The following is a 24,715-nucleotide window of genomic DNA, read 5'->3' on the forward strand; positions in this document are numbered from 1 at the left end:
CGTCAAGTGCGACTGTTTGAAGGTATTATTATGATAATTACGTTTGCGTTCGTTACTCAAGTATCGCGTGCACGTGTGAGTGCCAGAGCTTCTTGAAAGCTGCCATCTTGAGATAAAATGAACTGTCGTGTCTTCGCTCGTCGGTTCAAACGCAGCTTTCCAGAGAGCGAAACGAGATAACACGTTAAATTTAAATGAGCCTGTACCTGTCGTTTTATGTTTGGTTCTAAATTTTATTAACCTACCGTCAAAACCGTGGCCGGATGCATCCGTCATGGAGGTTTCCAGCTAATGGCGTGTACTTGTCTTTTACGATTGAAACATTTTTGGGTTTCTTTGCAGAACTGTTGCTGCTGCACTCAACTCGCTGTCGGCCGTCACGTGCGAGGACATTCTGGTGGCCGGAGTTGGCCTGAAGATTCCCCCGGAGAAGGCCTCCAAGTACGCCAAGTGGATGTCGCTGGGGTAAGTTGAAAGCTGTTTGCTTTGAAATTCAAGGTTTCACTGCTCCTATTTCCTTGTGCATTTCAACGTGCACTAACAAATTTAATAACCAGTGATATGGAAGCATGCTTCCTTGTTTTTGTTCTTTGTCAGTGTCTTTGTCTATCTCGTCGAGTTGCTTCTTGGTTACCTACACTGTTAAAATCATTTTTGACATTATAGTTCACTTAACGATATCAAGTTGTAAAGTTTCGCAAAATATGTACCGAAACTTAACAGTTAGTTTGAATATTTCCAACAAGTTCATCATTATTTTTCCCTCGGTGCAAAGAACATTACAATATAATGGCATCGCTTGTGTCATGTAATCCGTCCCGTTGTAACATAGCGATATTGGAAAAAGCTAATACCAATATCGATGCCATCTCGTGAAATCATGTCAGTGTCTGATATTGTCGTGCGTGCATTGGATCCTAGCAGTGAATGCGAACCGGAAGCGATTGTTTCTAGGAAGTATTTTTTATGTGTTATGCAGCATACACATTTTACATTAATTTCCACTTCCAACAAAATTCACAAAAAGTGATAAGAAATGGCATCCCATAACACTCTCTTCAAATCCACTTCCTTGCAAGTTAACCAGAAATTTGCGAGATGATGATGCCGATGACTCGCCTTATTCACCTCTTCATCATAAACACAGACACTCTCCTCACCTTTCGTCAGTCACACAAAACTTTGCGAATTAAACGCTCGAGTGATTTCGAATAACATTTTTGTGAAAGGGAAATAGAGTATGAGGGTGAGAGAGCGACTCATATGAATGAGTGTGCTTTCTCATCGGGAAAACGGGAATAAGCTTTGCTGAAGGTGGATGGCATGAACAAAAAAAAAACTCATTTCATCGATCAGAAACGGGATCCCCATTGAGAAATATAAATCATTCCATCAGTAGAAGCTTATCGTTACCTGATCTGCCGTTAGCATATTGGAAGCACCGAGAGGCAGCGAAGCGAGCTGTGAGCGTTGAAAAGGAAGGTTGCACTCGAACAGTTACAGGGTTTCATTAATAGGTAAAATCACTCACACTGAAGCGCAGATGAGTTTTATCCTTGGAGAGCAACCTAGCTTCGACGTCGGGAAAACTAGTTCAAATTGGCCATCTGCCATCAAGCTGAGTAGAGAATTACCGCATGAGCAACCGTTTCGAAAACTTGATGCAACATAATTCATTTAAGTGAATCAGACTTATCTCACAAAATTTATGATTTTTTCTCCAAAAATAGTAATTTTCACAAAAAAGTTTTAAATTGAGGATTTTCTAAGCACGAATCGAATATTTATTTAACAAGGCGCTGTCAAATTGATAAACTCTTCATGCAATTCCAACAACAACTTTGAAACGTTTTAGTTTGACGCGTCAACTCAAACAGAAAAACAATGTAGATTGGTAGTACTCTCAGTGTCAATTGGTAGACAACTCTCTCGTTGTCGATATTGATGGGACTGTCGAATTTATTTGACAGCTGGAGCAATATTGATATCGAGAAGATAGACAGCCATAGAGACGACTGTATTATTTTTCTTGTTATTCTTGACCGACGAAATCGCCTACTTTTCTGACAGAATCGAATAAAGCAATTCTCTGAGATTTCGGTCATTCGATTTTTTTGTATTTTTTAATCCGGCCGAAACTTTTTTGGTGCCTTCGGTATGCCCAAACAAGCCATTTTGCATCATTGGTTCGTTCATATAATTTTCCATACAAATTTGGCAGGTACTTTAGTGAAGTTTTGATAATGTGCACCGTTTGCAAGTTATGGTCATTTTCAGGTAACTTTTTTTCAAAATAGTCGCAGTTATTCATTTTTTAAAATAAGTGCCCATGTTTGCCCACTCTTGAAAAAAATAGTTTGGTTAGCTGAGAAAACTCTATACTTTGCTTTTTTGAACTTTGTTGATACGACACTTAGTTGCTTGATATTGCCATGCAAAGGTTTAAAAACAGAAAAATTGATGTTTTCTAAGTCTTACCAATATTACAGTATATACATATACAATATTTTGAAAAATTGAAAATCAAGACTAAGATTTCAAAAGGGCCAAGCATTCATTATTTTGTTTGAAAAAAGTTGTATCGAATAAAAAAATCATTACTCGATCAAAGATTTTTTGCCCATTCTGGTAATTTCTGATAATTTGGCATTTGATATCCTCTAAAACATATCAGGAAATAAAAAATATAAAAATATTGTTGTTTCTGCACAGTTTTAGTCACAAAAAGTAAAATTAAAAATCACCAATTTTTTTTAACCTACAACTTTTCCGAAGACACCAAAATGAACAAAAATTCCTTTAAAAGATACAATGATGTAAAATGGCTTGTTTAAGCAAACCGATGGCACCAAAAAAGTTTTAGCCGGATTAAAAAATACAAAAATTAAAATTAAAGAAAAAAAAACCCGATTTCGTAGAGAACTGCTAAATAGCAACACTTTCACAAAAAATGCTGAAAAGTTTTACTTTTTGGATAAATGTACAACTTATTTTGAAAAAAACTTGCAATTCAACAAGTTGAACTACTATATCAGAGTCCTGAAAAGGTCAGGTCAAAAAAGCAAAAATGTTTTTTACTATTCTCAGCTTTTTAAAAAACATTTTAGTTACCTTTTTCAACATACGAATAGAATATAGAGGCTTTGTGACCTTTTTATAGTCCTAACACTGCTGTTAACTCCAAACTGTTCAGAAAATGTTGTGTAACATGCAAATATTCAAATATTTAAATTTTATGCATACCTTTCCCTAAAATAACATAAAACAAAATAAAATAAAAATATAATAATAATTAATTTAACAATACAAATGCGGCAGCCCCCATGACAGTACTGGAATAGCAGTTTATGCAACAAGTTGCAAAAAGAGGATTTTTTCAGCACGAGTCGTACATTTATCCAACGAGGTTCACCGATTTGGATAAATACGAAGAGTGCTGAAAAAATCAAGTTTTGCAACGAGTTCCATACAACATTTTTTGTAATTCCAAAAAACACACACTGAGTGAAATTTTATGTCAAATTTTCATGTATTTTGTCAATAAATCGTTTAAATCAAAAAAATGTTAAAAAGTGTTACTTTTCGAAACAAGTGCTGAAAAGTTCAACTTTTCAGCACCCATTTGAGTGCTGAAAAGTAGAACTTTTCAGCATTTATTTTGAAAAGTGTTGCTATTCGATTCTGTTATTTTTGGTACAGAAAAGTAGGCTATTTCGTCGTTCAAGAATGACAGGAAAAGTAAGTAGTTTCACGACGGAATTGCAAAAATACTTTTCAGCATCATATGAGTGCTGAAAAGTTCTTATGAGTGCTATAAGTTCAACAACGGAAGCACTTGTAACGAAAACTAATATTTTTCGAATCTCGGAAAGCTACGTTGAATAATCGTGTTGAAAAAATAATAAATTTGCATAAAATCCAATTTTATAAAATTACTGAGATATGGAAAACTACTTAGACAAGTTCATCACGTTTCCATTTTCACTACAGTATGCTAAAAATCGCGAAAGCAAACTCATCTGTGAAGCAGAAAAATGAAATCAATTGGATCGTATCTAGGAATGAATAAACACTTTGCAGAACGGCACCGATGGTCAACAGTAGAGAGCCCCTCCGGAATGCACTCATTCCGAGTCGAGAGATGAGTTGGTCCTTGGCTGGGCCCCAGAGAGGCACAAACACAACACACCAGCTGGCCACCGAGGCCACCAGAGAAACGGGAAGTCCTGCTCAATATCGAGAGAGACAGAAAAAAATCTGACTGCAAGTATCAAATGTATTGGAAAATATCGAATTCCATAAACGAGATAACGGGGTTATGGCGAATTGAGGATGGCCGGCCACCATTGTTTTCGGTTCGGATCAACCTCCAATGAGCGGACAGAAAACCAACCGAAACCAGAACAAAAAATCCGCTTCTCCCGGTGACACTTGGTTGGTTTTTTTTCCCGAGCCAATAGATGACTGCTAGAACTTTTTCTCCCGTTCCGCAATCCCATAAAATTTTCAGTGCTGGAGATAAAAAATATTAATCTCGTTGTTTTCAAAAATTGGGTTTTTTCGCGCGAGCTGAACTTTCGAAGCGATTTCACAGCATGACTGCTGCTGCTGGTGCTTTCGCGGAACAAGGATACGGTCCGACGATTTGGCCAACCAGCAGGTGCCGCCGCATAGACCGGAACTGCACACTGCAGTCAGGTGTCTACCGGGGGAGGTGCTTTTCGATTTTTGTGCACGCCAGAAACACTCGAATATCGCCGTCATTATTCGAGGTGACGATTCGAATGTAATTGGATTTTTGCTCAATTTCACCTTTAACCTTGCGTGGATTAATATAGTTTTATCTCGGTTTGTTTCTTTTTTGTTGTTGGTTGAGCAGCGATAGAATAAGCCATTGTCTTAATAAATTAAACCTTACTTGTTTTTGTGACAGCTCAATAATGTCTGTGCTGTGATTTTACTTTCAATGAAAAGACTAAACTAAAACAAGTTCTGAAAAGCTGGCTTCTGCAATTTCTTCCAAGCTTCATAACGTTGAGACAGTTCCCGTTAAAACAAGCTTGTCGAGCATCCATCATTACTATATGATTGAGTCTTCTTCTTTGAAGTGCTTAAAATGGGAAGAAAAAAAAATCACATTTCAAGAATACTTGCTGATTTATATCTATCCTTACCGACTTTACTACTGCAATCTGGCAAGAAGTGATTTATTGGATTATCACTATGCCTCATAATTCATTTTCAGGGAAACTGTGGTCAACTATCTAGGGCATGAATTGACTCAGATTCTTTATAGCGGGCAACATATGTGTTGAAAAATGATTGAGTCAATATTTGTCATCATATTAACAGAGCAAAATTTACCTTTTGTTTGGATTTTGCAAAAAATGTTGTTTATACACTTAATTCTTCTTAAATTGAAATTTTATCAAAGTTTGTTTACCCTCTATTTTTTATTTTTTTTAGATAGGGGAACTACACCCTTCCTCAGCCTATTTCTATTATCGGCCTATCAGCACTTTGATCATGAATTACAGCTTAAATAAAGTTTTTTCGACTGTTCCAAAGTAATAAATAGCTCAAATCAAAGTGAGCAAGCAACTCTTCATTGTTGATACATCTGAAAATGTTGATTTAATAGCGGAAAACGGCAATAGTGATGAGAATTGGTCGAATGGCTAAGTGTGATAAAAATGGGTATATTTCCCCTAATTAAAAAAATGAAATAAGAAAATACTATTTGAAATGCCAATTTTACTATTTCTATAACATAAAATCTGTGAACTAGGGTGACATGAAAAACTGAGTCTTGAGAGATACCCCCTGGTTTGATTCTTTAGGTAAAAATAAGTAGCTGTGCAAATTTCGAGCCAAATCGGTTTATGAAAAAAAAAAAAAAAACGCAAAAATACCGCCAATGTATCAGATCATTGTCAAGTGTGAAATTCTTGAGTAAAATTTTATCACAAACATCTTTGACGAAGACCCCAATACCGATCCGAGTTAACCCTAAAGAGTCAATAGCGATTTAAAGAAAACGTTTTTGTATGGAATGATTTTTTTCACCAACCTAAATCGATTTTGATAACTACTCATTTTCGCATAAAGAATGGAATCAGGGGGTATATCTGAGGTCGATTGTTTTTATTGTCACCCTACTGAGCACTTTTCTTCAGTTCTTTTAGACAATATCTTTGACATTATTTAAAGCTAATATTTTGTCTAGATGCATTCCGTAAACGATTTCCAAAGTAGTGATTTTTGAAATTTCGAATAAAAGAAAAACATCTCAGACTTTGAAAAGTTTTGATTTTTATTTTATAAAATTTTTGTTCTAAACACTCAAAATGTCAAAACAAAACTTTTTTCTTTTTTCATATTTAGTGCATTTGTTTGCTGTTTGTGTTATAATATGTTTGGGTCATTACATGTCAATTGAATACACTTTTGGACTTAAGCATCACTGATTTGGACCAAACTTGGAGGGAACATTCATCTATAGATAGTTTATAGAAATCTCAAGTTTGGTGCCATTGATCATTGCTCTATTTTAGCACAGCCTTTAACAGCTTTTTAACGATCTTCTATTTTTTTTCTTTTACTCCAAACTTTCCAACTTATTTGACCAAAATACTTTTTTTTAGGTTGCATTTCATAGGTAATTGTCTTAGAAATTCAATGGAAATAATGTATTAACCCTTAAAATCCTTCTAATAATGTTTCTATGCGGTTTAGGTTTTAACTCATTCAGGCTTTTTTTTTAAGGTACCGTCATCAGGGGTTAAATTGGATCTGGGGGGTAAGATTGGGTGAAACAAAAATGCTGACATTTGTATGACCCAATCTAATCCCCCAGACCAAATGTCACCCCTGATGACACTAGCTAAAAGTTAATGGTTGTTGAATGAATTTTATGACCATACGACAAATATAGGCTAGAAAGGGGCTGAAAATGTTCAAACTTGAATTTCACCCATTCCCTATTTTTGATATTTTTTTTATTTTGTAACCATCTTGTTCCTCAGACAATACTACATAAGAATTATTGGATATAAAAAATAATTACAGTGGACTCTCTGGCTGTCGATCTTCTCCATATCAATGCTGTTCCCGCTGTCAATAAACTTTTCAGTCCAGTAGATTGTTTTGATTTTTCGTTCTTTAATTTGATAAATCCCGTTCTCGACGATCCCTTCAATATCGATAATGAGAGAGTCCACTGTATGAAGAAATGAGTATTTCATTGGAGTTTGATTGATTAGATTTTCAAGGTAGCCAATTATGTGCAACATTTTTAAGAAATTTAAAAGCATCACAAAGTCTTTATCAGTAACATCAAATGTGTGTAGACTTAAGACAGAATCATCATAATCATAATTTTGTGTTCAATTATGGAATGAGAAAAGAATTACACTTTTATCATAATATTCTGACTACATTCACATAAGAAATTACCATACCACTATCTTACTCCATTTTTCCATTCTTACCGATATTCTTGAAAATGTATGGATAAAATTCCACAAATTTATCTATAAAATTATGAACTCGTGCGAAGATTGTTTTTCAAGCGCTTTCCTCTAGAAACCTAAGACTGAATTAATGGTATAGGGCGCAGAATTTAAATGATTTACTTTACATTTTGAAATCATTAATCATTTCCGTGGTAGCAAAATCACATAAAGCAGAAAAATCTAATAATGTTCTCCATAAATCATACAACTATCATGCGTATCAGCACGATTGCGGTAATAATTCAGCACTTTAACGTTTCGCTCGTACGCATATGAATACAAAATCACACATCGTTTGTTAGGAAACGCTTTGGTTATCCCTCATACCACACCACCACCTTACAAGGACTAATTTTATGCATCATTGTGTGATTCTGTGCCTCTATCTATCAGAGTAGAGCGCAAAGTCGATAAGAAAAGTGTCTCCGTTTTATGGCGCATAGTTTTAATTTCGTCCGGCTATAAATTATTAACAACCCACCCATTTTATAGCCCAGTTGGGGCAGCGGCAGCAATGACTTCTATACTTTCTTAGAGCGCTGGCTGCGGTCCTGACTTTCCGTTTCGGGGGAAGTTTTCCCCATTTGCCACCCGACAAGGGACACGTTCCCATTCATCCCGTGTGTGACAGCCATCTTTTCATAACTGTCGTTATTCTTGGCTTTCCCATTCACTGATGCTCCGACTCTCATTATTTGTGGTCTCAGCACAAACAAAGAAAATTAATGAGCTTCCGTTTACAGCCGATAGTTTTATGAATGTGTCACACACACTCACACACATTGTGCATACATCCAGTGACAATGCCCTGACCAAAAGGCATCCAATTTGTCCGGTCAGGCACTAAACCGGCACTGCTAAATTGTTTTCCGCCTCCCCCTCCCGGTTTTACTCGTGTGGTCGTAGTTGGACGTGCGAAATGTTTTAGAGAGATGCTTTCTTCCTTCCAAAATTACTGCCGCCAACTGGTTGGAAAATTAGATGGAAACATTCTGACGTCGTAGACACTTGCGAAATGCCTTTTGGCGCCTGCCTTAAGTACACTTTGGCCGAGTTTGAGCACACGTTTTTGGGGTTATTGAGTTTGGTATTGTTGTTTGGACGGGGATTAGAAGTTGGTTGATTTCGTCACAGTGTTGCCAGATGTTTTAATTAGGGAAGTATTTTCACTTCTAGATATAAGTAACTTATTCGTTACGTTTAGTTTGACATAATTCAGAACCATTGTTCTTTCGATTTGCGTTGCTGTTTGCTGATTTTTTTTATCGAAAAGATTATCACATTAAATAAAACACTTTTTATGGAGCAGTTAATCAGCCGAACAGAATTCGTTTCGACGTTTGGTAAGGGTTTGCTTTTTTACGCTTGGTTGCCTTGATAGAATGAATATAACTTTTGTCGTGGAAAGCTGCAAATTTGCCTTAAATAATATATTCACTATACTCAGCTAGTAGCATTCGGAATACTTGCAATGGGTTTCTGTTTTCTGTCCATGTTTGAAAACTTGGCTTATTTGCCAAATCAGGTCACCAAATTTTCGTAAAGGCTCATTAGAATGGCATATAATATAAATTCTAGTTGAAGAGAATGATTTGAAAGAATGAGTAAAGCTTAAAAAATCGATATGTGCCATATTTTATAATTTTTTTCGATCTTGCACTTTTTTCGTCCACCTATTTTTGAATCTCTGAAGTCACAAAATAATCTTCCAAATCATTTCAATTTAATTCGCCCAAGGTAAACATCCTTTCCCAAGTCGGTGCACAATGTGCATTTGAATTTTCCACCGTAGTACATTTGAATAAACTTTGTACAACTTAAACACAGCTTAACTTTGCTGATGGAGAATCGGCAACAGAAGACTATTCTGTTGTACAGCATTCGGTATCCTTTTAAACGCTTCGATGATTCCTTTCTCTCGTATTTTGCATTGTCTCGGTGACTTTTTGCTCCAACATCTACTACCAGCAACTGAACTTAACAGACTAGGAACATTTTTCAAGCATCTGCGCAATTTTCTAATAACAGTTTGCTGCTTTCCGTTCCGGAAGCACACAACTTATAATTCGTTCACATAATGTGACTTTTGAAGTCAATGCACCGTAAGCTGCTATCAAGTGTGAGGTGGTGCTGGCGCCGCCTATCATTCAAGCCACTTTGAAGTTTGTAATCTATATCCGCTGCACACACCCGTTAGCCTCCAGGGTTCCGGATATCGATTAAGTCGAGATCACGAACCGTCTACCTTGTCTTCCAAGAATCATGTCTGAAATGTTTCGTACGAGAGCGGGGGTCGTCATCCGCAGAATTTCGAAAATTGATTTCAGGTTAGCGCTCAAACATTGATAAATATAGCACGAACTCGCCAACCCAGCGCGCAGTGAAAGGTAAGGTGAGGCCCACTTCTTCGCGGGCAAAACTCAACACAGACTTCCAACCGCTGCGGCACGCAAATGTGCGGCCATTTTCAAAGGAGTCTCGTGACGGGACCTGCTGCTTCTGCTGCAGGCAGTCACTCCACTATCTAGAACCTCTAGAGTCACAGTGCAGTGGATGGGGTGTAGAAGCAAAAGTCGAGTGCCACTCGTCAGAATCTGTCTCGTTTTACTGCAGTCCTTATTCTCTGGAGAGGACTCCTGCTGCTGCTGCTGCTGTCCGATCTCATGACTGTAGCCGATTCACGCTCTTTGCCAACTCTCGACTGATGGCATAAATTATCCACTTTATGATTCTCAATGTTCGATATTCAGATTCACGCAAAAGGTGGTCGGATAGCGATGGGAAAGCTCTTTTGTTTTTTTATTCATGGGTGATTTTGAATTGTACAATTTTTTATTTATAATAATCCAGCTAGTTTTTTTTTCAATTAATATAGAGTAATTTTGAACGTTTTTTGCAAATCGAATTTAACAGAAATTTTTTATTGTAAAATCGCATGCAAATCACCTTCGTCATAAAGACATTTAATATTACACACTGCATGTACAATTTATGTAAACACAAAAAATAAAACTTCAACCGATGGGATCCAAACCCAGCACCAACAGTATCGACTGGCGCCTTATCCCGCTCGGCCACCAGACTGATGAAGAATGGGCAGGATAAACGCATAGTTTATCTTGACATTTCGGTCAAGTCAGGTTTCCCATACTGATTGGCTACATATTTCAGGGTTTAATATTTATTGCATAAAATTTCATAAAATAATGGCCTTTTACACGCAGCTGGATTACTTCAATATATGCCATATTGTATCATGAGTTTTTTGAAAATCTGTTTCTATGGTGATTTTTGGATCGATTTTGTATCTTCGGCAAAGTTGTATAGTATTATCGAGAGATCAATTTTACCATCAGATTAAATTTTATCACTAGAAGTACTTAAATCTAGTGTGGTATAAAATTTTGTACCAGAGCCAGGATAAAAAAATAGTTTTTTCAAGTATTTTTTGGAATTTCAAATTTTTAATTCAAGTTTAGGTGCTACAGTATCAACAAATTTGCTTTCTTGGACTGCTGGTCGCTGGGATACAGCCCTAAAATTAAATCGATAGATTATCGTCGATAATATTAAAGTCGGGAGGATAACCCACTTTTTAAATCTTTCTGAAATCGACTTAATTCAACCAAACCATATTATATTTTTAATGCTTTCACTAAATTGTTCACAAAATACCGTTTTATTTCGAAAATACTCAAATTTTCATTATTTGCAATATGGGTATCAAACAAAGCGAAATTTAAATTTCAAAGGAGAATGGGCGAATTTGGTCCAAGGATGTACACGAACGGGACCAACTTTTTTCGAAAGATCTCGCCGAGACACGAAAAAAAGTCTTCCGGACCAACTCTCTAAACCCCGGGGTTCAAAAGTTACATGCTGTTGAAGTTTTAGCATTTTGAGTAAAAATATACAAAAAATCGGATTTTTGCTATTTCTAAAATCATTTACAAAATCTCTGTTTCATTATGGATTTCGATTTTCTTGACTTCATTCGACGCGTATCAGCAAAAACTATGAATTCTGATATATCTTAGCATGATTGAAACATGATTTCACTTGTTTTTATCCGTTTGAACCGTTTGTGCAAGAGGCATCCCATAGAAACAAGCCGAAACTTCAAGGTTTTGAAAACGGCTCCGACCCAAACTGCTTCAGTGAGTATGAAAGGCTTCAGTGCAATGTTGTAACAACTTATTGGGATGGTCTGAGTCATCCGAGAACTCCTTGAAGTTAAGACCGGTGAGTCTACCGCCGTAACAAGCAAGATGTCGGCGGTTTTTGACCACTGATCATACCCGCATAGCTTCAGTGAGTGTGGTAGACTACTTTGCTAATGTGTTAGGATGTCCTGGGTCATCCAAGGACTCCCTGGAGTTATGATCTGTAGGTCTACGGCTGTTACAAGGACTCCCTGGAATGGTCCAGAACATCCCAACATAACAGCAATACAGTCTGCCATACTCACTGAATCTTTGCGGTTATGATGCGCGGTTTAAAATCGTCGACCTTTTTCTTGTTACAGTGACCCAAATATCTTAACTCCAGGGAGTCCTAGGATGACCAAAGACATCTTAACACATTAAGAAAGCAGTCTACTATACTGACTGAAGCTATGCGGGTATGTTCCGGGGTCAAAAACCGTCGACCTCTTGCTTGATACGTCTGTAGCTCCACAGATCATAACTCCAGGGAGTCCTTGGATGACCCAGGACATCCTAACACATTAGCAAAGTAGTCTACCACACTCACTGAAGCTATGCGGGTTTGTTCCGTTGTCAAAACCAGTCGACATTTTGCTTGTTACGGTAGTAGACCCACAGATCTTAACTCCAGGGAGTCCTAGGAGAACCCAGGACACTCCAACACATCAGCATAGTAGTCTACCATACTCACTGAAGCCATGCGGGTATGATCAGTGGTCAAAAACCGCCGACATCTTACTTGTTACGGCGGTAGACTCGCCAGTCTTAACTCCAAGGAGTTCTCGGATGACTCAGACCATCCCAATAAGTTGTTACAATATTGCACTGAAGCAATCTGGGTCGGATCCGGTTTCAATACCTTGAAGTTTCGACTTTTTTCTATGGGATGCCTCTTGTACAAACGGTTCAAACGTATAAAAACAAAAAAATCATGTTTCAATCATGCTAAGACATATTAGAACTCATAGTTTTTGCTGATACGCGTCGAATGAAGTCAAGAAAATCGAAATCCATAATAAAACAGAGATTTTGTAAATGATTTTAGAAATAGCAAAAATACGATTTTTTGTGCATTTTTAACCAAAATGCTCAAACTTCAACAACTTGTAACTTTTGAACCCCGGGGTTTAGAGAGTTGGTCCGGAAGACTTTTTTTCATGTCTCGGCGAGATCTTTCGAAAATAGTTGGTCCAGTTCGTGTACGTCCTTGGACCAGGTCCCATACAAATTTGCCCATTCTCCTTTATAATTCAAATATTGTTTGCATTTTATTTATATAAATTATGGTTTTTTTTTAATTAGGCCGTTATAAATATATTCTGAAGTTTAAGTCGTTCCCCCTCCTCTTTCAAATCGGTCTGAAAATCAGAGGACAATTTTTTTTTCAAAAAACTTCAAAATTTTATTAGAAGAAGAAGTCTGATGAACTGAAAATAATTCGAAATGTTTTTTCTGTGTCTACAATCATATTTAGAATATTTTAGATCGCTCAACAATATTTTTTTGTGAAATTCCGATGCACAGTACTGCAAAAGTTTTTTCGACAAATTTTTTTTTGCCAGCACTTTGATATTTTGAAAACAAAAGATTGCATAACATCTGGGCAGGTGTTAAATGCATTTTTAAACACTTTTTTCATTCAAGGCTTGTATTATAAATTTTCATAATTTTTAATTAGTTTGCAAAAACCTCCCCCCCCCCTCGACTTTGGTTAGAATCAAGGGACATAAACTTCATAAAATATTTGCAACAGCCTTATTCAATTTTCACAAAATACCGTATTTTTTAGAATAAACTCAAATTTTTCAATATGGATATCAAACGAAGCAAAATTGTGTATGCTTTTTTCACTTTACTAAAGTTTTTTCTGGAGTATACTAAAAGTTTCAAAAATACCGTATTTTACCAAAAGTGCTCAAAATTTCAATGTTGCAATATGGGTACTAAACGAAACACAATTTTACACAAAATACCAATTTTTTTGAAAACACTCAAATTCACATAATTTGCTACATGAGTATCAAAAAAAAAAATCGAACATTCGTCTGCTATTTCAAATGATTAGAGCTTTTTCTGGAACATACTAAAATTTTCACAAAATACCGTGTTTTCGAAAATACTCAAATTTTTAAAATTTGCAATGTGGGTATCAAACGAAGTGAAATTTTGCATGCTTCAAACAAGCATTAAAATTTAGTACGCTTCATATAAAATTTTGTTTCGTTTGATACCCATATAACAAAGTATGAAAGTTTTAGTATTTGAAAAAGTATGAAATTTTGTGAACATTTTAGTTATTTACACATTTTGTAAAAAAAACGAAGTTTTGTGAACATTTTAGTGATTTACAAAAAAATAACAAGGTGGAATTGCATACACAATTCGCCTGCAAATTTGGAAATTTGAGTATTTTCAAGTAAAAAGTTATTTAAAAACATAGTATTTAAAAAAAACTACAATAAATTAATAAGCATACAAAATTCGCTTCGTTTGAAACTCATTTAGCAAATTATGAAAATTGGAGTATTTTCGAAAAATATCGAAAAAAAATAGTTTTTAACAAAAAAAAAAAAAAAACTCTTAATGACAATCACACCATCTTCGCAGACTGAATACAAATATTGAACGGGACATACACTGAACGAAAAGCAACAGTACAATTTTTGGGTCTTGAGCAAAGTTATGGGTTATTGCGTTCTGAAGGTTAATATGACCCTAAAAATGGTTTAAAGTGAACCGGAAATTATTTATCCAAAATGGAAACCAGTCCGATAATGGCGCCGGGTCACTTAAAACCTAGTTTTGCTTAATTGCAAGATCTTTCTTGGTGGTGAATATGCCAAAACATTTAAAGATCTAACCATTTTAAAATTAATCAACAGAAATTCAATAATTGAACAAGCATTTTAGATCACACGATAATTTTTTTTTAAAGTTAACACGAAAATTAGTTTTTCACATCACTAATCTTGCACAAGGAGGGGGTCCGTCGTCGGCCCGAGCAGCAAGTTGAATGCGATGTGACTTTTGCTTTATTTTACTGTCTATCTGACTGCCAGAGTGCCACCGCCCTCCAGCCGCTAGTCTCCGTCGTTTCCCGGAATCCTGGAGCGGGCTTGCATTGCATGCTTCTTCTGATTTGTTTCACTTCTTGGCCGATCCAATTTTGCCTGCGCCACGAAACTTTCAACACAGAGAGCTGAGCTGAGTTTTTTTATTTCGAGTTCACCTAGAGTCGGTCGGCCAGGTGGCCATCATCAACCGGTGCCAGGCAGGCCGTCCGTCGTTGGACGCATTCGAGCGAGCTGGAACTGGAATGAATTTTGTGCGCTCCTCTTTTTCTAGGATCGGGCCAGGTTGAGTGAATGTGAAAAGAACGGACGTAAAATATACTTTTATTGCAAACATGCAAATATGATTGGGATTACGAATGGTGTTGTACGAACATCGGTTCTGACTCTGTATGGATGGGTGTTCTGAGGACGGTAGGGGCTTAGGAGACAGTGAATAGGAAAATTTACTGCTGTTAAAGTTTCTTTGTCCGGGAGAGTTTATTGTTTCGTGAGCAGTGAAATCGATGTTTTTAACTTAAATTCAGTGTTTTTAAATTTATTTAAAAAAATCCTCCAAATAACTTCAAAGAATTGCTTTAAGATGGACCAACCAACTTTCAATTGCAATTTCAGCAGTAAAACCCGCTCCAGTTGAAATGTATCTCATTCCAAATTCCGGTTTCCTCCCACAGCTACGGCGTGTTTTCCTTTGGACTGGTGTTCGTGGTGGAGCGACTCGGCGGAATCCTGCAGGCAACTCTCACGCTAAACGGTCTGATTGGCGGCGTCACGCTTGGTCTGTTTTCCCTCGGGATCCTGTTCCGGCATGCCAACGCCAAGGTAGGTCCAATTCACTTAAAACAATCACTGATTTATCACACTGCGGAGAATTCTTTCGGAAGGGGGGGCGACAGACGGCGGGGGGCGAATTTTTGTGAAAATTAGAAATCAAAGGAAAAGTTGCCAAAATGTATTTCCCGGCGTCAAAATCAATTACAGACGTTTTCCTTTTTTTCTTACAACCATTCCCAGATCCACTTGTGGGTGGCGAAAGTCGGCGATACTTGAAATGAGGTAGCTAAACTTTGGTGCTTCACCGGGGATTCCTCACAAATTCGCCATTGAAATTGAAGGGGCACTCTTGGCGAAAATGAAATCGGTGACTTTTCCGCCCACACAACAGAAGCAGCAGCGGTAGTGGCGAGCAGAATCGTGGGCAATGGGAGGGATGTCGGGCAGTTTAGGGAAATGCCAAACACTTCAGGCATGGAAAAGTGAAATTAGGGGCCACTTGAACGAAAATTACATTCGTTGTAATGGTTTCCGCACCGCAAATGGGCGTGGGACGACGTCTGTTCGAACATGCGGATTGGGGTGTGATTTTGGAGGATAGTCGAATGGTTTTTGAAATTTTGAATTATAGAGCTTTTGCTGTATTTAATTTTTATATTTTTTTCTAACATTTTGTTTCAAAAAGCAATTTTGGCCAAAGTGAAAGCTTTAAAAATGTGTTTTCTGGGAACAGCCCGTTCGTAACCATCATAAGCTGACGATGACGACGTGGTTCCTGATCACCGTGACGCGCTTTTCCACGTGTCAGGTTTTGCAGGAAAATCGTTCCACTTTTCTCCACCATTGAGCCGACTGTGCCATCGGTGTACGTGTGTGTGAGGGTGAAATGAGTGGAATAAAGTGCCATAAACACGTCCATTCACATCATATGGAAAAAGCTTACTTCTTGCCGCGACCGGGCGGAAATCGTTGAACGAGACTCTTACACAAACCAAAAAGAGAGAAAGAGGCCTGTAAGTGTAAATTGAAAATATGAAAATTTGATTACCTGTTAATATTACCATTTTACCTCAATTGCCGCACCGGGATGGGGCCTATTTAGCATTGGGTCTGATTCCACTGGCAGAGATTTTTGGTCTTGTACGATTAGATTCGAGGATTTCGATTGCGACCTGGAAAAGACCCGGGGGCAATTTCAACGAACGTACTCTTGTCGGCAGGAGTGAAATTTGCTTTCTGCTACTGCCTTATGGTGTGCTCTGCCAAGGCTTTCTCACTTTGCTGGTCTTCGAGCAGGTGCGCTCATCAAATTGAACCATTGTGCCCGGGCCGTGTAATGTGAAGCAAAAACCCATCAACCGAATGGTTAGCCCTCGGCAATGTAGGTTATCGGGGTAGTCTATCGTTAGGTGCTTTGCTAGATTCACTGAGGCACGCTTGTGATGGTTGCATAATGAAAGTCACTTTCGAATGAAATTTGAAACAGCATTGTCCTGGAAAGGATCCTTAAAAATATCAATTTTCGGTGAAAATGATGTTGTTGGGTGCACTTCAAATCAGAAATGTTTTGTTTGGTGTAGACTCGACTAAGAATCTTATTTGGTGCGTTTTCAGACAAATCGTCGCTTGTGTGCTATCTAGTCACAGAGATTTTCAGTACTTTTCGGGTTTATTTTTATTTATTTTCATCTAAGGACCACTGAACTCTTGAGTCATTCGGTTCCGAATTATACTTTTCGAGTAAATCGATTTTTAATGATTGATGGTAAATATGTTTTGAAAAAGTAATCTAGAATGATCAAGTCAAACATTTTCAAGCAATCGGTTCCTATACTATCGCTTAAAACACTTCAAGTGTTAACTTATTTGGTTACACTAGCTGATAGATAAGGTAGAAAATGTGAAAAGCGGAAGAAAATTTTCAAAAAAATTGTTCAAAGTAGCAATTCTCAAGAAAATGATTTTTTTTTAGTTTTTATTTTTGTATTTATAAATCTAGCTGGAATTTGAGGGGTGCTCAAAAAACAACAGTCAACAGTTTGTTCATATAAGTTTTCATACAAATTTTGAACGTATCCACACAACAATGGTATGCAAAAATAAAAACGTTACTTAATCCACCATTAGGTGGTTGGTGCCTTCCTCACATTTAGAGTGTAATGCTAGGTAATATCTGAGATCCTCTCAAAATTTGATTCTGAGTCGATATGTATACATGAAGGTGGGTCTAGGAGGTCAAATTAAGAATTTTGTTTTTCGAGTGATTTTATAGCCTTTCCTCAGTAAGGTGAGGAAGGCAAAAAAATGTGTATCTTTTGAACGAAATTTTTTTGATCAACTTCGGAAAAGTTTCAGATATTGTTGACAATTACTTTGTAAATAGTGATGCACGGAAAATTCGTTTTGCTGAATTTTTAAATTACTTTTTGTCATATTTAAATGTTTTCCTAAAATCATACAGTTTTTATGCTTTCTTTTTAGAATACCATCTTTACAAAAAATTGGGAAAGGGACAAAAAATCCTTGACATTGCATTATTTTTTTTCAAAAATAACATTTTTTTAAATGCTAATAGAGGTTTTCTAAAAATATGTTTATGTTAAAAAATTTATTATTGCAAAATATGATTTTTTGAAAACAAAGTATTTTTTTTTTATTATTTGAACCCTAAATTAGGCAACTCTGAAAAAATGTCCTGTTTCCTGTCTCATTTTCCTCTTTTTTTACCTATGCGTGGTCATAATCAGCAACCAAAGGCTGTTGATTTCAAATTTGATATGACATTGAAAAATGAAGTCCAATGTAGTGTTGACATTTTTATACTTATTTTTATTGAAAAACCAATAATTTTGCAAAAAGCTTGACGTGGTCAAAGTTGTCTCCTAAACCATATAAAAATACTATTTTTTGAAATTCATTTTTTGTGACAAAGGTGACTTTCAAACCAGCATAAAAACCCGAGTGGCATTTTTTTTTCAGCGTAGTTCTCATTCGTAATTTTGCCGAAGATATCAAATCGATCATAAAATTTCTCCAACAGATGCAGGCCTCCAAAAAGTGTCAGCAAGATTAAAAATTAGTACTTTTTAACTGCATTTGGTCACAGCATTTCATAAGATTTTTTGAAATTATGTGTGAACGCGCCGAAATCAGGTCCAAACAGATTTTGTGAGCCAGTGCAGATTATGCTCTAGTACAGCAGCACTCACTTCAACAGCATAACACAAATACCAATAATAACAGGACATCAGTGAGTGCCTGGAGTTTAGGGTTCAAATATGTAGCTTTGGCCAGCAGGCACCGACTAGCAGTTGGTCATTGCTCTGCGAACCATACTACTGACCAGTTCAGATCTTTATCAGACGCAGAATTACTAAGATTAGTGTTTACAGTCCACTATTTAGTCCGTCCATTTTACTGACCGCGAATAAAACCTGACGATTAGAGAATAAATGTTTTCTGTTTAACCCGCGAGTTCTGATTTGTTAACGAAGATCCGATTTTGCAAGGCACCGGGAATCTGACGCTAGTATGTGCGCAAACAATGTGATAAAACTGGTATAAATATTTTTAAAAGTTTTGAAACCCCCTTTAAAATCGCCCCTTGATAATCGGCCCAAAACATCAGGGGACAGACAACTTCAATATTTCAATGGAAATTCAAGTGCAATCAGCTGAAATCAATTTAAAAATGCATTTCCCTGCGTTAAGAATCTTTTTTAGTAGCAAAACTTTTTGCATTTTTGAAAAATTCTAAATGTTTAGTGCCGCAAAAGTTTAGTTTTCACTAAAATTTTAGTTTTTTTCAAATCTTCATTTTTCAAATTTCATCATTTTTGTATGACCCAATCTCACCCCCCAGACCCAATGTCACCCCTGATGGCGGTAATCAATGATTGCAAATCAACTGAATCCGTGTAAAATGCGTAAAATACTTTTTTTCATTTGAATGTTTGACTTGCTCTTTAATTTTTTTTTAATTTAAAAATATATGCATCGGTTGAAATTGGAAACGATCTTGTTTAAATTGTAATCTAACAATATGTAAAAAATGTGACAATGTCGTGTCGTAAAATTAGACAAGTATAATAAAATCAATAATCAAATCAAGATAAATGTTGTTGGTAAACTTTCACAATGAAGAAAAAGGGTCAAGTTGGATTCATAATTCAATCTTCTTTGATTTTCACCACAAAAAAACTGCCTAATTGCTTCTCCATAAATGTCCAAAAGCTCTTAATGCAGTTTTTAAGTGTTGCGTAAATCTGAGTTGAGAGCGCTATTGGTAATAAATTTTCGGAAAAAAATACCACCACGTCACTCTTGATAACAGAAAATAAAATCGGCTGGATTTTTTCTCTGTCCCCAAAACCCATCAACATCGATGGAGGATTGTTCAACCTCAGTCAAAATCGCATCGATGGTGGTTGAGCTGGATTTGGCGTTGCGTCGACAACGGGCTTCTGAGGGGACTGGGATTGCAGTGCCATGCCCGGCTGCCGATGGTCCCCGGCTGATGATGGTAGAGTACCATTAATTTTTACACTTGAAATAGCCTGCAGCTAGGATACGTCCCCCTCCCCCCCTTTCACAGTGTTGCCAGACAAAAGGCCTCGTTCACGTTGCTCACAGAACACCCATCGCCGCCCACACGCAGTGAATATTTGCATTTAAATTCGCAATCATGTAAAGTGCACTGAGCCAACCAGCCGGGCAACCAGATTCGAGGGATGCAAATATGAAAACACAACTGTACACGATGGGTGGGGGACGCGAAGGGTAAAATGGATTAAACAATTTTCCCAAAGGCGGCATTTCCTATCGGTGGATATTTTTTTTTCGCTGCTCCCTCTCGATTGCTATTGTGAATTCATGTCAGACTTTCCCTGGTGGCTCATTTTGGGCTCACACAAACTCGTTTATTTTATGCACTTTTTTTGCGCCTCTGTCTGTTTAACGCAGGGGAAATGGAACTGGCTGTAAACTTTAGTGTCATTCACGCAGTATTTTCCAACATTTATTGTCCATTTTTTTTCTGTTGTTCAATTGGTTGGTTGTGGCTGAACGATGGAGAAAAAAAATCAATCGGTTGAATTGATTCGGAAATTGGAGCTAAATATTTATTTCAATAACATGCGAAAACAACAACAATCACGCGCAACAAATGCTTTCGACTTAGTGCTGCTGATGCTGAGAGTTATTTCTAGCGTGGGAGATATTTTTGCTGCAATTATTTGTGTGTTTTTGCCAAGCGAATGGGATACGTGAGAATCGTTTCATTAATGGTTGTTTGGAACATTGTTTTACGTGTTGTTACCAGGAAGTGGATTTCAGTTCTGGTATTTCTTTGCAAACAATGTTTATGAATTTTCCATGAAATCTCAACATCCTGTTTTGTTTTCGAGAAATGCTTTCGAAAATATATGTTGCACAAACAATAGAACGTGCTGTATATGTTAAATTGAAAATCCCTTTTGGGATAAATTGAAAAAAGCAAAGAATTTTGAGTTATTTAATGTAATAATTATCACTAATGGGCAATTCACTGACCAATTAGACAACGTTTTTTTGTATTCTATGACCAAAAAAAAATACAAAAAAGTTTGAGCATTGCTTATTTTCTTTTCAAATGCTCATTTTTGAGAGAATTGCTATTGATAATATTCAGTTTATTTTAAAATGATCCAAAACTTGCACAAAAAGCTCTACAGTGGAGTAAAATACCTTTTAATTTCTTTAAAGTTCATTGCACTTAACAAACAATTGAAATTTTTGAATACAAATTCTACCCCTAAATTTTTGGCCCGATATTTGAGGTGGAGTTGACATAAACTTTGTAAAATAAGTGCAATGGCCTCTCAAGTAAAAAAAAAAAATGCGTTATTCATTAAGCTCTTAGTTATCAATCGAAAATAACTTGCAAACTATTTATCGGAATGTTATCCTTAAAAGCGATAAATTTCGAATGATCCTTTCAAAAAAAAATTAAGGTTATTTTAAAATCATTACTAAAATTATTAAATGAAAAGTTCCCGACGATTTCGCAAAAAAAAACATTTCATTGTATTTTTTTTATTTGGATGGAACTTTGTCCATGCATTTCCATAGCCAAAAGAAGTCATTTTTCATGATTAGTTTTTTCATACAAGTCTCAATACAATACCAGCCCCCAAGGTCATACAAAATGGGTTCAGTTTGCAGTTAAATTTTTATTTTTAAAATTTGTTGATATGTTTTAAGGGACTTAAAAAGAAATCTTCTGAGCCATAGTGTGTGATGGTTTAAAATCTGGATTAGGTCAAAATTCTTTTGAAAAAAAAAAAAAAACTTGGTCGAAATAATAAATAAAAATTGATTCAATAAAATCAAATTTGCAATCGATAATCAATTTGCATTTTTTTTTTCATAAAATGTACCGTTTTCAAGTTAAAACAACTTTTAGGTGTACATTTTCAATTTCATTTCGTTTTTCTTGATATTAAAAATGCTTCTCGAATGAAAAGCACCCCAAAGAAAAATATTTTTGAAATGCTATGATGTTTTCTCTTTGAGACTTTTAAAATCTGATAATTATTTTCTGAGATATAGTCTGAAATGAGTTTTTGTTACCTAATTATCCTGTTATTTTTAGCTGATGATATCTCTGAAACTTTTGGTCAGCTTTTCAATGTTAAAAATGAAATGTGAAATTTGTTGATCATTTCAGAGAAATAATTTCTGAAAAGGTCTATAAATGGATAATTTTGGTAATGTCATGCTTCAGACCAAATCATATTTTTTATTATTTTTTTTTAAATTTCAAAAAGATTTTTGACAACGTGTAAATTTGATCAAATACGTATTATAAACATTCGAGTTCTCTTAATTTGAAACAATATTGTGCTCAAAGAATGCCAGTTAGGCTTTTTTGAGTAATATTTGTTTTAACTTTTTCTTCTTAAACTTTCCCGATCAATGAATTATCGCAAATCGCCAAGAGACCAGGCACACATTCGGAAAATGGAAATGGCATCCAGATTGATTAAACGAGTAAATGTGCCTTTCCTCCCGCAGGGATTTCCGTTCTCATTTCATTTCATCCCTTTCAATCACCGCGACGAAACATGTCAAGCTGAGCGATAAACATTTCCACGGCACACACAGACACACACATTCAGGGATAAATAATAAATTATCATTAATTTTTCCTTTTTCTTCCCGCTGAGCGTAAATTGCTGATAAAATACTTTCCACATCATCAACATCATCATTATTTCAGCGGATTCTGTCAGAATGTTGTCTCTGCTTCTGCTGTGATTGTCAGGGGAACACACCGGGGCCGGAAAGGTGGATTGAGATGTTGTTGTTGGCGTAGTTGACGGGATTTTCTTTCGGGGGAAAACTCTGAACTGTGATGTACGGCTGCGTGGGTGGAAGCAGTGCTACAGCGGTGACACCGAATGAAGTCACATGCAAGTTGGTTGTATTTTTTTGTGAGAGCTGAGATTTATTGGAAATGTATTTAAAGTTGAAAACGAAAAATGTATTGCACTCAATATAAACTCAGGAAATATACATTGAAGTCTATTTGTAAACAAAGTGGTTACAATAATGCCATCATTTGTTCACTTTTATTGAAACACAAACACTCAATTTTCCTGATCATGTTCTTCCGCATTCATTTCCATCCTGAGCCAAACAAGTACGTCATGCAGTGGCGTAAACAATTGCTTTTCCCACACACCGCAGCACCCAGCCCGTGTCAATCATTTCCTTTTTTCTGTGATCATCTTTTCCCGAAAAAAAACTCCTCCTCTTCCAGAGGATGTCGCATGATACATCCGATTGCGCGCACACCCACTGCTGGCATCCCGGGGAGTTGGGTTGATATCTTCCCATTATGAAGCCGCGTGATAGCAAGCAAAGACGAAGTCACAGGAAAAGTATTTCGGAAATCCATTTTTCACTCAATTTATCCAAGGTGCTTCATGTTGGGGGAGGATTCTTTTTTTTATGTGGGAGGAAAAGGTGCCTTCTTCTGAAACTTTGGCTTGTTTTATGCACGCTGTTATCCTTAGAAGATTCGATTGCTGAGGAAAAGTTGTCTTTTATTAAACTTTGGATTTAAGACATTTTCAACAAGCTACGTTTTGTTTAACATCAAATCGGTCCAATCTTTATTTAGCTCAAAAATAGCATCCAATTGAAACGTAAATCCATTCCGATAGATGTCCAATTTGTCACTCTGACCTAATCCCTCTTTCACCTAGGAAATTCTCTACTTCGGAACTAAAATTGAAATTGGTCTCCTTGCAAAGTTTGGCTTCCCCGTCAGTCGTATTGTCACCTGTGAAAGTGTCGATGTAATTTATTTGCTCTCAGCAGCGTGTCCTTGCCCGTACCAAATCCCCATGGATTCTAACGCCGTCTCTTTTCCTTGTAGGGTGCCCTGTACGGTGGAATCCTGTCGCTGGCATTTGTCATCTACATTGGCGTAATGGCCCAGATCGACGGCGAGCCGGTGCAGCATTTGCCATCTTCTGTCGCGGCCTGCAACTGCACGGAACCGGTTCCGGTCAACTCGCTGGCGTCCATTTTGGGCAGCCGAGTCGACTACAATGTCCACGGTGATGGACCGGTCAGCCTGGCGCTGGTTGCCCTGGACGAGCACTTCAACCCGGCCGGAGCCGGTCTGTCAACTACTGGCGGTGATCGAGTGCTTCCTGCCATGGAAATCATGCCCCGGTAGGTGGACTAAGCTAAAATGTGCACGTGTGTGAGTGAGACAGAGCAAAATTACCATACAGACAGAGAGAGGGAGACGGAACGAGTACGCGTTATGAGAATTTCCCGGTTTGATTAATGGGACCCGGAAGTTATTGGCGCTTCCGGTATTTCGGAGGCAAAATGGGTGTCGAGTGTGCGAAGCTGGTCTGGTATGTTAGGTGTAATAACTGGTGGCCACCGGCCGGGCTGTGTGAAAAGCGTTCCGTGGAACTAATCACCTAATGGATGCAGAATTTATTGGCCGGCACGCAACTGTGTGGGTCGTCGGTTCGGGTCTCGATCATTATTTTATTGGAGAAGCGTGATTTGTACTGTTTCAAATTGAGGATTTTTCAACTGTTTTAAACGGTGTAAATATTTTGTATTTCAGAATTTTTTTTTTGTT

General features: G+C 36.9%; 1 protein-coding gene across 2 annotated transcripts in view; it reads left to right on the plus strand.

Annotated features, from left to right (window-relative positions):
- Window positions 1–24,715, plus strand: part of LOC6031073 (putative sodium-dependent multivitamin transporter) — an 89,381-nt gene that overhangs the window by 45,573 nt on the left and 19,093 nt on the right. For both annotated transcript variants that reach the window (XM_038263118.1, XM_038263119.1), the window contains exons 9-11: window positions 343–465; window positions 15,465–15,612; window positions 23,987–24,288. In XM_038263118.1, the coding sequence (XP_038119046.1) occupies window positions 343–465; window positions 15,465–15,612; window positions 23,987–24,288 (573 nt within the window). The remainder of the gene's footprint in view (window positions 1–342; window positions 466–15,464; window positions 15,613–23,986; window positions 24,289–24,715) is intronic.

Source organism: Culex quinquefasciatus, chromosome 3 (genome assembly GCF_015732765.1).
Source record: "Culex quinquefasciatus strain JHB chromosome 3, VPISU_Cqui_1.0_pri_paternal, whole genome shotgun sequence".
In the NCBI taxonomy this organism is placed as follows: Eukaryota; Metazoa; Arthropoda; class Insecta; order Diptera; family Culicidae; genus Culex; species Culex quinquefasciatus.